Source organism: Musca domestica, unplaced genomic scaffold (assembly GCF_030504385.1).
Source record: "Musca domestica strain aabys unplaced genomic scaffold, Musca_domestica.polishedcontigs.V.1.1 9, whole genome shotgun sequence".
Lineage (NCBI taxonomy): Eukaryota > Metazoa > Arthropoda > Insecta > Diptera > Muscidae > Musca > Musca domestica.
The window spans coordinates 16,064,977-16,077,984 of NW_026712435.1; the positions used below are offsets into that span (position 1 = coordinate 16,064,977).

The 13,008-nt window shown below is 38.6% G+C and overlaps 1 protein-coding gene across 1 annotated transcript in view; it reads right to left on the reverse strand.

Annotated features, from left to right (window-relative positions):
* Positions 1 to 791: 791 nt before the first annotated feature.
* LOC101889977 (glucose transporter type 1) overlaps positions 792 to 13,008 on the reverse strand; it is a 164,048-nt gene continuing 151,831 nt past the window's right edge. The window contains exons 18-19 of the mRNA XM_059131636.1: positions 9,626 to 9,845; positions 792 to 3,610 (exon numbers count right to left, since the gene is read on the reverse strand). Of these exons, the coding sequence (XP_058987619.1) occupies positions 853 to 3,610; positions 9,626 to 9,845 (2,978 nt within the window). The 3' untranslated portion in view covers positions 792 to 852. The remainder of the gene's footprint in view (positions 3,611 to 9,625; positions 9,846 to 13,008) is intronic.

Consider the following 13,008-nt stretch of genomic DNA (forward strand, 5'->3'; position numbering starts at 1 on the left):
TATATTTGTAATTCGAATCTTTCGAATTGTAATTCAAAAATTCCAATTGTAATTCTAATTATTCCAGTTGTAATTCAGGAATTCCAATTGTAATTAAAATTCTTTCATTTGAAATTTGAATTACTGTAATTTTAATTCGAAGAAGAAAATTTAAATAATTTGAATTGCAAATGGGAATATTTCAGTTGTAATTCGAATTACAATTGAAATTTTCGAATTACAAATATAATTTTCAAATTATTGATCATTCTAATTATAATTGGAATACTCGAATTATAACTGAAATAATTCGAATTACAATTGGAATTCTCGAATTACAAATGAAATGTCACGAATTAAATTCCAATTGTAATTCGAATTATTCTATTTTTAGTTAGAATTATTCAAATTGTAAAATGTAGAAGTTTTCGAATTACAAATGAAAAAAATCGAATTACAACTGGAATTTTCGAATTACAAATCGAATGATTCGAATTACAAATGGAATTCTCCAATTATCAATCATTCGTATTATAATTGAAATTCTCGAATTACAAATGAAATAATGCGAATTACAATTAGAATTCTCGAAGTACCAATGGAATGCTACTAATTAAATCAAAAATTCTTCGAAAAGATTGAGCGTTGCTAAATCATAATATGACACTTGTACATGAGTACTTTATGCATTACCCCGTAATGAGATTTGCCATGAGCAAGTAACCTCAAACACATTACAACCCTCCCCATTTCCATTTAAAGCTCAATTAACATTTGAATATTGAAATGACAACTATTTTGCACTCTTTCAATGAACTTCTCTCTCATCTCTTTTTTTTTTTTTGTTGTGCTTTAACACTCCCTCTCACTCGCTCATTTCTTACGCAAAAAGTCGGTATATTTACGTGCCCGCTTGCGCACTTTCTTCAAAGCATTGCTTATCTTGAAACTTTCACGCAAATGATGATCGTGTAGATGATGATGCGAGTGATGTGAATGCGTGTGAGAGTGGACATGCGACCGCTGAATGCCCGGCGGATAGTCATAGTGAGGATGATGCTGCTGCAAATGTACATAGGATGTTGTCGAAGGATTTATCGAAGCCGAATAGGTGGAGGAGCAAGCTGGCGAACCGGGCGATATGGGTGAGCGTGGTGTTGTGGGTGAATACTGGCAACTGCCGCGATGTGATGAAATCAAATTGTGACCCGAAGCAGCATCGAATGATTCAAATGACACGCCTCGTGGTTCGGGCGAATGCAACGATGAGGAGTGCTGACTGGACGATGTATTACCGCCGTTGGCTTCATCACCCCGATTCATGTTTGCGGGTATTTCATCGATGCCCAAGGGTTTGTCGAACGTTGAGTTGGCCGACATGTTGGTGTAGTCGTACGTTGGATAACTGTATGGCAGATAAGAGCTATCCGATGTCATCATTGAAGTAGCAGTGCGCGACGTGGTATTGATGAACTTCACCTCATTGGTATTGCGCTCTGTGGAGGTACTGAAAACGATATTTATATTATTTGTGCTCGAAGATAAGTTGATGTTGGCCGCCGACAAGGGTTGCTGGTTGAAGTTTGCCGAGGGACAACCTGCTCCACCTGCACAACTCTCAGATGTGGATGTGTTTTGATTAAGATTTGTCTCCTTACTGGAGTTGCGGCGATAACGACTGTCATAGCTGCGCATGCTTTCGGCCCCCTCCACCGAAGACAAGGTGTTGGTGGCAGTGTTGTTATTGGCAAAATTATTCTTGTATTGGAACTCCAAGGCATTGCTCGGCTGGAAGGGATACGTCTTGGTATTGTTCAATATATTTCCAACATCCTGTTGACCCTTGGCCAGATAGTGATGGATATCCTCACTGGTGATTTGCAGATCCTGATCCAAGTACGTGTTGCATTGTATGTAATTGCTGCAACAGTTGTTGAAGGCCTCAGCATCCTGATGGAACTGGACCATGGTCGACTCTTCGTACTTGCAAGGACTGTCACAACATTTTCGCGATGATGTCGATGGCCTGACATCGTCGGAGGCTATGGATTTACGATGCTGAGATTGAGATCTTGGCGGTTTCTGGGGTTGTCCAGCCGTCCGGTGGTCCTTGCGGCCTCGTTCTGGCTTGATGGGCTGTTGATAGTGATATTGCTGGGACGAGGAGGAGTGTTGTTGCTGCTGCTGCTGCTTATCAGCAGCCCGTTTATGTTCGGGCGGCTTTGATTTGGCTCCATTTCTCTCAGCGGTTTCGGCTTTCGATTGGGTCGAGTCGCCAGCGTCTTTGTCATTTTTGCCATCAGCCAGGAAACTCCACCTTATCGGGGAGGGAGAACAAGCATATTCAGGTAGGTCATTACTTAAAGCATCTTTCGAAGTTTGTCTTTCTATAGTTACCTTGGAAGCGGAGCCGTGTAGTTTCTCACCAGTCTCGGCATATTGTTTGGCACGATCGAATATGGAGGCTAAGGAGCCCATATTACTGTCAGGCCGTGACTCGGCATTGAGGGCCCGCAGCGAGATTGAGTGATAGCTGGGTTGACGCTGTTGGCTTATTTTCTTCTTTCGCAGAGTGACCGAGGCCGATTTGACGGAATTGTTGCGACTCAGGGAGGAACGCGAACCATAGAGACTGGTTGAATCGGTTTGGTAGCAATAGTCGGAAGAAGTGCAGCAGGACGATGGCCGGCGCGATGAGGTGCCATACAAATCCTCGGCAAAATATTGAGCTAACTCAGGCCTTGAACCCGAGCAACAGGCTGCGGATTTGTGTACGAAAATTTCTTGAACCTCACGATCAGTGCAGGTCGGATCGTTACAGGTGTTTAGCGATGCATTGGATAGGTCGGTTACCGAGCGATGGCGACGGGTGCATGTGTGTGTTGTGTGCGTCTGAGTGCGAAGAGCGGAGTGTGTTGGGCCATCGTGATGATGCTGCTGGATGTCTGCATCGTTATTGCCCGCTCCATTCGTAAGTGGTTTACGCCTGCGATGGTGGTGATGGGAGTGATGACGGGCATGCATGTGGGAAGAGGTACTCCTCACCGAGGCTCTCAGAGCACTGTTGCGTACAAATGGTTCCGGTGCATCGTGGCCATTTTGTTGGTGTTGATCATGCAGGTGATGATGAGTTGATTGATGTGGTGAGGAATGAGAATGTCCATGACTGTGGCTATGACCATGTCCTCCAGCACCATGGGGTGAGGTGTGGCGACTGTGTGGAGAGGTATGACGGCTATGTGGAGAGGTGTGACGGCTATGTGGTGAAGTATGACGGCTATGAGGTGAAGTGTGTCGGCTATGGGGTGATGTATGCCGGCTGTGTGGAGATGTGTGACGACTGTGCGGGGAGGTATGACGACTTGGATGTGGACTGTGACTGTGTCCATGCGCAGATTGTTTTCGTGGCATGTGTTGGTGGCGATGCTGTTGTTGTTGTTGCGGTGTTTGCGAATCGCTTGCATTAAACGGCAGTGAATAGTCGGCGGTGCAAGTGGTGGTGGTCGCAGTGTTGGTGTTGCTTTGTTGCCAGTGCTCGCTGTGCTGCTTTGATGTCGGCTGTTGCGGTTGTTGCGGCTGCTGATGGTGCTGGTGCATTTGAGACTCATCACATACAATATCTTTTTCATAGCTACAGTGTACGTGATGGTGGTGGTGTTGATCGGCTTGCTGTTTTTGTTGTTGTGGCTGTTCTCCGGAATGCTGTTTTTGTAGTTTAGATTGCGACTGGTGTTGTGGTTGTTGTTGTTGTTGGGTTGGTTCAACGCTCGTTGAATGTACACTGGCAGTTTCAGGAAGTGAGTCGTTCCTCAGTCAAGGCCCGTTGTTCGGGTAGGCATGTACTTGCTGACGAAGGTGATGGGGCACAGAGGCAGCGTTCCGGCCCTGGTGTGTATTTCGGCCGTCTCCTAAACAACGCTCGGATGCAGCTGCACATTAAAATGATACAAACAAAACAAGAGTTAATAAATTCGCCACAAATAGTTTAGGGTAGAGAAAAAAAAATAATTTTTATACGGTTGGTCTTTTCTTTCGTATCTTTATGGTTAAAATAATTTATTTAAGCGTGCTTTATTTGTCTTAAGAATGGGGAGAAGTAGGCAGGGGAATTATATATAAGAAAAAAATATCTATGAGTAGGTATTTCAAAAAGCATGTTCATACGTCTTTATAGATTCATACTTGCCGAGTTCATGTGGCTGTTTCATGCATTCCTAAGACATGCTATTGTCACGAAAAAAAAGTTTATTAAATTTTTAAAATAGAAAAATCAAACAAAATTAATAAATAAAATTAGCTTAGCTGAGCGGTAGCAGTTGGGTGAGTATTGTGGTTCTTTCATTTTGCGGTACACTTTTTTGCCGGGATAATTGGATATTTACAGACGTCACATGAAGATTTCGTTTTTGTTTTTTCATATTTCACAGTAACACAGAGTGAGTTAGTTTGTGGTCAAATGTTGGCGGTGCTAGGATTGATTTTGGTGTTTAAGCTGATCTTCATTTTAGAGTGGGTTATAAATTATGTATTTCTGTATGTGGTAGGACAATTGATTATGGAAAATGTTTCAGTTAATATTCTTATGTTTTTACCTTAAATACTTCCCACCTTCTTGGGGAATCTCACAAAAAATAGTGCTATAAGAAGTTTAGTGGCCAAAGGAAAGTCCAAAGGCCAAATTCGTCTTCGCTCTCACACATAAAGAAACTGTAACCGTTTTACTATAAAATTTTCTTCTTTCCATTTACAGAGGCCCACTTCTATAAAATATCCTAAATCTCCTATATATTTAAGAGATTAATAAAATGACCGCCCAGAAGATCGTCGTTTCTAGACTTTTTAATATTTTTTGAAATTATCTTGCAGGTATTTTATCATTCAAAACCATTTAAAGTTTTCTTTTTTTTAACACTGAACCCTTAAAATTGAGGACCTTTAAAAAATACTTGCTTATAGACGAACTTAGGACTTATTTAATATAAAGGAGCTACACTCGGAGAATTATAATTATAGGCACGATTTTGTTGTGAAGCAAAACGTAATGGAAGAATAAAAGTGGAGGACGTGTTCATAGTTCGATAGAGATTTAATTGTGTACTGTTAATTTTTGTCATCCCGGTAAGATACCGGTGGTTTGTGGTTGGAAATCGGCTTAGGTGTATCCTCCATAGACAATTCACCTGAGTTCATAAAAGCCATGCTATACACCCGCTACAATCAACACACTACACATTTTCTCCATGTCATTCGAAACATTTTAAATATAATTTCTGATTTATATTTGGAATTCGAATTGTAATTCTAATTATTTCAGCTGAAATTCAAGAATTCCGATTGTAATTCAAATTAATTTAATTTTAATTCGAGAATTCCATTTTAATTCAAATTCCATTATTGATAATAATTATAAGATAAAATTCGAATTACAATTGGAATTTTCGAATTATAATTCGTAGGATTCGAAGTACAAATAGAATTCTCATATTACAATTCAAATGTTTCGAATTACCGCAGACCTTGGGCATTCCAACAGGACTCAGCACCATCGCACTCAGCACACGCCACCCAAGAATGGTTACACGACATACGACATTCTTTGCTTTCATTCAATAAAATTGAAAAAAAAAAATGTAAAAATTATGGCTTTTGACTTTGTTGCAGTTTTTTTTATCTCACCCTGTATATATGTCAAATATCATGAAGTGTGGAATGTGTGACAGAATTTGGCTAACTAGGCTAACAGTAAAAAAAAAAAACTACACAACAACTTAATTGAGGCTACGATTATTGCTGGGAAGTATGTAAGTTGATATGTATTGCTACCTAGAATACCTCCAATAGCTACAAAAATGACGTTCAACTTGAAAAGATTGCAGTTTCCTGTACGGTTGGCATTTGCTATTAGAATTAATAAATCACAAATACCAACTCTTCGTGCATGCGGACTAAATATAACATGTTCCTGCTTTTCTTATAGTCAGCTGTATGTGGAATGTTCACGTGAGGGTAGACACAACGATTTCATTGTTTACGCTTCTGAAGGAAAACAGGTTAAAATGCAGTAAATTCGGCCGGGCCGAACTTTGAATACCCTCCACCATTTGGAACGAATTTGGAAATTTTCAAAAAATAAAATCCGTTAAAAATTCTGTAAAAATTTTAAAAATACCGAATATTGCTGTTATATTGGGGTCTATACGATGTGGACCTACATAGGCATTGTTTATCATAAGCCATTATCATTTTGAAATTCGGAACTTGAAATAAACGGTGAATAATGTAGCTAAAATCATCAACATACCGTATATAGGGAGGTACAGTTATATCGGAGCTATACGAAGACCTGGACCTGCATAAACAATTTTTTGTCACAGGATGTAGCATCCTCTACGAATTCTGCATACATATTTTAAAACTACTCCGGTGAATAATGACGATAATATCATAAAAAATACCGAATATCGAGAGGTGCCGTTATATGGAGACTATACGAAGAAGTGGACATGCACAGACAATTTTCTGTCATAGGCTGTAATATCCATTTCGAATCTCAAACACCAAGATTGAAATCATTCCAGTGAATAATGTCGCTAAAATCATCAAAATATCGAATATAGGGAGGTACCGGGGTCTATGTGAAAACGTGGACCTACATGGCCCATTTACGAACTTAACCTGCCTACTGGCAAAATAAACATGTGTGCAAAATTTTAGCCTTTAATCTCAATTCGTTCGAAAGATAGCGTTATTACAACAGACAGACGGACATCGACTTAGAATTTTACGCTGATCAAGAATGTGTATACTTTGTTGGGTCTGACATGTGTATTCCGAGGAGTTACAAACGGAATGACAAAGTTAATATACCTCCCTGGAGGGTATAAAATCATTGTATATCCTAAAGCATTACAACAAGTACGATTTTATACTCTCCACCATACATTCCGTTTGTAACTACTCGAAATACTCATGTCAGACCCAACAAAGTATATACATTCCTGATCAGCGTAAAATTCTAAACCGATTTAGCGATATCCCTCTGTCTGTTTGTCTGTTGTAATCACGCTATCTCTCGAACAAATTGAGATAGATGGCTAAAATATTGCACACATGTTTATTTTGCCAGTAGGCAGGTTAAGGTCGTAAATGAGCCATTTCAGTCCACGTTTTCGTATAGCCCCCCTATAACGATACATTCCGATATTCGGTATTTTGATGATTTTAACGACATCATTCACCCGAATTGTTTGAAATTTCGTATTCGAAGTTTGTTTCGTATTCGTTGTCTAAATATTTCGTATGCAGGTCAATGTCTTTGTATAGCTCCCATAAAACGGTACCTCCCTTTATTCGGCATTTTGATGATTTTAGCGACATTATTCGCCGGAATTGTTTCAAATTTCGCATTTGAAGATCTTAATGGATACTACAGCCTAGGACAAAAAATTACTTATGCGGGTTCTCGTCTTTATATAGCCCCCCATAAAACTCATAATTTAAACGGTGTTTTTCGGAATTTGTTACACAATTTTCCTTGTAAATGGTGGAGGGTATTAAAAGTTCGGCCCGGCCCAAATTAGCTGTTTTTTTACTTGTTATTATTTGTTACTTTTTGGAGACCGTCAATAGCACTGAATCCTAGTTATACCCTCCACTTTGGAAAGGAGGGTATATTAACTTTGTCATTCCGTTTGTAACATCCTTAAATATTCGTCGTAGACCCCATAAAGTATATATATTCATAATCAGCATAAAATTCTAAGTCGATTTAACGAAATCCGTCTGTCTGTCCGCCTGTCTGTTGAAATCACGATACAGCCCCAATTCTTTGACGTATTAAATTTAGTAGAGCAAGTTGTATTGTGTCTAGGATTGTTGGTATTGAAAATGAGATATATCGGTCCACGTTTTGGTATAGTCCCCATATAATGGTACCTCCCGATATTCGGTATTTTGATGATGTATGCCACATTTTTTCACGGATTTGTCTGAAAATTGGTATTTGTAGGTCATAACGAGTCCCTGTGCGTGTGGCAAAACATGGCATGTATAGGTCCACGTTTTGATATAGCCCCCATATAAAGGTACCTCCCGATATTCGGTATTTTGATTATTATTGCCACATTTTTTCACGGATTTGTCCAAAAATTGGTATTTGTTGGTCATAATGGATTCCAGCTCTGTTGGTATTTGTAGGTCATAATGAGTCTCTGTGCGTGTGGCAAAACATTGCATGTATAGGTCCACGTTTTGGTATAGCCCCCATATAAAGGTACCTCCCGATATTCGGTATTTTGATGATGTATGCCACATTTTTTCACGGATTTGTCTGAAAATTGGTATTTGTAGGTCATAACGAGTCCCTGTGCGTGTGGCAAAACATGGCATGTATATGTCCACGTTTTGGTATAGCCCCCATATAAAGGCACCTCCCGATATTCGGTATTTTGATTTTTATTGCCACATTTTTTCACGGATTTGTCTAAACATTGGTATTTGTTGGTCATAATGGATTCCAGCTCCGGTGGCGAAACATTGCATGTATGGGTCCACGATTTGGTATAGCCCCCATATAACGGTGCCTCCCTATATTCAGTATTTTGGTGGTTTCTACCACATTTTTTCACTGATTTGTCTTGAAAATGGTATTTGTGGGCCAGAATGGGTCCTAGTTCGTGTGGCGAAACATTGTATGTAAAGGTCCACCTTTTTATATAGTCCCCATATAACGGTACCTCCCAATATTCGGTATTTTGATGATTTTTGACACATTTCTTCACGGATATATCTAAAAATTGGTAGTTGTAGATCATAATGGGTCCCAGTTCGTGTGGCGAGTCATTGTAATTATAGGTCCACGTTTTGGTATAGCCCCCATATAACGGTACCTCCCGATATTCGGTAATTTGATGATTTTTGCCACATTTTTTTCACGGATTTGTCTAAAAATTGGTATTTGTTGGTCATAATGGATTCCAGCTCCGGTGGCGAAACATTGCATGTGTAGGTCCACGTTTTGGTATAGCCCCCCATATAACGGTTCCTCCCGATATTCGGCATTTTAATGGTTTTTGCCACATTTCTTCTAATGTTTCATTTACCCTAAGGTGGAGGGTATTAAAAGTTTGGCCCGGCCGAACTTAATGTTGTTTTACTTGTTTTAAAATAAACATGTCTTAAACTACCATACGCAGTTCCATTCAAGTTTCCTTGCTCAGGTTAGTGTCAGATTTACTCAGATATTAAGCGGTGTTGCATTTTTTATTTGAATTTTTAACATCTTGTGTGGAATATCAATAAATTCTACGAAACTGTGTATGAGTGTTACGTCAACTTTATATTGCTTTACCAATTGTATTGGCCAAAATACATAATTTTGAGTGGTCGGTGTGAATTTTGTCAATTGTACATATACATGGAAAACCAGACAAGAATACAGCATTATTTTCTTATACATACGATTAGAACGAGTGAGTGGTTTTATGTATTCAACTTTTAGGGGGTGTATGTGGTGATGTGTTAGTGTATTAGTGTGTGTCAGTGAAGAACGAAACAGAGAGAGATATACAGAGATTTGGTGGAAACATAGATCTTGTGTTTTTTTTTTTTTTTTTTGGTTTTATAAATTCTACCTGATGACGTACACATTCTTCCGTGAGCCGAATGACGACGAAAATTATCCCGATCATAATAATCATAGTAACATTTTCGTGTTGGGACCGGTGTATGGATGTTGGTACCGTAGTTCGTATAACACGCAGCATTTGGGGCCAAACTTGTTGTGGGCCCCAACAGATTGGTGCTATCACTTAACGGATATGGACCCATGCCTTCAACCGTTAATGAAAATGAAGTTGTACCAAAGACTTTAGTTAGGAATCGGTTCGGTATTTGTAATTGTATTTGTGGTGTTAGAATGGTTGTTGTAATTTTTTATTTAAGTATCATTTTGGCCAATTCAATGAAATGTGTGATGTAAGTAAGGGTTTTTGGGTTTTTTGGGGGAGTTTGAAAATTTGTATCCAATTCGTCCATATTTTTTGAGGTAGAGAGAGAGAGATGGCGAAAGTTGATAATTCATTCAAGTTACCGCATAAATGATTAATGCAAAATTAATAAAAACGAAGAATATTAATTCATAAATTTATATGGAAAGAAATAGAAGTTGAAATTATAATTAATAAATATAATTAAATTTATTACAAATTATTTGAGGATATTTTAATACTGGTTTACTTATTTGATATTTGCCTTAATATCGAAATATATATTCCAGTTTAATCTAGGACGACCAATAACATTAAACATATAACAAGCACAAAACATTCAATACTAAATATGTCTATGTCATTTCTATTTAATTATATAATTTTTTTTATTATTATAGTTGGTTCCAAAGGTATACATCGAAGAGGACAGATAAATAAGAAGGAGTGGACCGATACGTCCCATTTCCGAAATCGATCTAATTTTGACAAAAATATTACGATACACCAAGTTTGGATCGAATCAAATACTCCCTTCGAGAGAGTTATTGTGCCCACCATCCAGCTAGACAGACGGACGGACACACCTAGATCGACTTCAAATGTCCTGAAACGGATTTGGTCCAAAGAGACCTAGAACCGAAACCAATTATTTCGATGATGCACGTTTTGGTCGTATCAGATGGGTATAAGAAACAATAAAGTGATTTATTGTTATCAAAAAAAAAAAAGGCTTAAAAGCCTCCATTAACCGTGGAAATAGTGACGTTGCTAAACGATCTATGCTAATTAAAAGCAAAATGCTCTGTAATTCTTGAAATAAAAAAGCCATTTGATCCACAATTAATATTAAATATAACAAGTAAGCAAAGGCTTAAGTCGTGCGGGGCCGACCATGTGATACCCTACAACACTATAATATGTTGGAAGCCCCCTTAGGTCCGAATCCATTTTGATAGATTTAGTTATTGAAGTAATGCCGAACAGCCCTGCACAAATGTTACCGTTGGTTTTTGACCGGGGCACTTGTCCTATATTTACGCTGATAGATATTCCAAACCATTTTACTCAAAATTTGTGGTTCATTTTAACCGCTAAATATAATCCAATTGTCATCCAAAAAGCTAGATTTATTCCCCATCCCAAACTCTAAAATTATACAAAATTCCGTGTCGATTGGTTCTCAATTCTGACCTGCAGAGCGGCGACAAAATCAAGGAAATTTTAATAGAACAGTGTTGGTATATTTGTTCGTGATTCTTTGGTTCCTCTTCTATTGAGCTTACGATCTCGTCACTTGTATAAAACAAGTTTTTTTGTCGCATGAGTTATTTTTAAAATAACTCCTGGGTAGAATATGCCAGACAAAAACAAGGGAACTAATGATGATGTTTGCGGCTCTTTCCGAAACCTAGGTATTCCCTGCCTTACTCCGTGGTCCAGTGCTAGCTCATTATATTGTTTAAAAGTGTACAAAAGCATTTTGGTGAGAATTTTCCAGAAAAAAAGTTATTCGTGATGGATTTCAAGCGTGATAGTGTGATTTCTTTATATTTGGCTGGAAAACCACACGTGGTTATCGTTAGAGCACTCCAGCATTTATATGTAAATAAATCTTTTGTGTCTCGTACTATCGCACGTTATCGTGATACTGGAAGCGTAGCCCGACGTCAAGGAAGTGTACGGAAGAAAACAGTAACATTAGCAGAAATGGTTCGAAAAGTAAAGAAGCGGCTTGATCGAAACCCGCGTCGCAGTGGCCGAAAAATGGCTCGTGAGCTGAGCATATCGCAAAATTCCATTCGGCAAATATTGAAAAATGAGCTCGGAATAAAGCAATTGAAATTCTAAAAAGAGCAAGAACTTACACCGCAACAGAAAAAATATAGACTCAAAAGAGGTAAAAAGTTGCTTCGCTTGGCCTAAAGTGGTGAACTGCCGAGCCGAATTTGGTTTTCTCCGATGAGAAATCATTCGTTGTCCAGTAGTTTGTAAACAAACAAAATAATCGTGTTTACACCTTTGGTTGGCCACTACAACTCAAGCGCCGGCCATGGTGATGGTGTGGGCCGCCATAACAGTCGATGGTCGCTCTCTGTGACATCAGAATAAATACCGAGTCGACTGTGACATCAGAATAAATACCGAGGGTGTATTAAAGCCTTTGGCCACGAAAACATTTTGTCAACAGACCTTGGACATTCCAACAGGACTCAGCACGCGACACCCAAGAATGGTCCTCGCTTCATTTCCAGTGCACAATGGGCACCAAAATCTCCGGAAAATATATCTTGAAAAGCAAGGTTGGCACTAAAAAATACCAAAGTGTCGATCACCTCAAGCAAGCACTTCGCTGGGCATGGGCTTAAATGCCGCAGAGCAACATTCGTGCCAAAGGTGACCATTTCGTGCCAAAGGTGACCATTTCGAACAAATATAAACGTATTCTAAATTTGAAAAAAATAAAATTAAAAAAAAAATGAAAAATTATGGCGTTTGACTTTGTTGCAGTTTTGTTATCTCACCCTGTATTCATTAGCTCAGATTAAAAGTGGATAATATTAATCCACTCCTACGGGTCAATATTTTGAATAATAATAAGTCAAAATATACTTTAATAAATTAACATAGGCTGAGGGTATAAATCTGTTGACAAAATCGACTGATACTTTTAAACATGTTAATTTACAAATTCTGGGGAACATATGCTTCAGATAAATGTGAAAAAGCCCTTAATATATGACTTTACTCGCTTAACGTTGCCTACCGTTTGAGTGGAGAACTATTCACATGGATTCGATTCTGGAGTCGTCCGCAACACTCGTCTTTTTACGTAAAAAATTATAAAAGGATGTACCGCTTCCGTTATACTATTTTTAGGCCTCGCTACAGGAATTTACTTAAACAATTTGCATGACTAACGTAATTGACACCCAATGTGGACCCCTTTTTCGTTACTAGAGATTATCACACATAATTTTATACCTTCCACAGGTGATCCGCGAAAAAACTCTGAAATCACGAAATAGTTCGTTCTATTGAA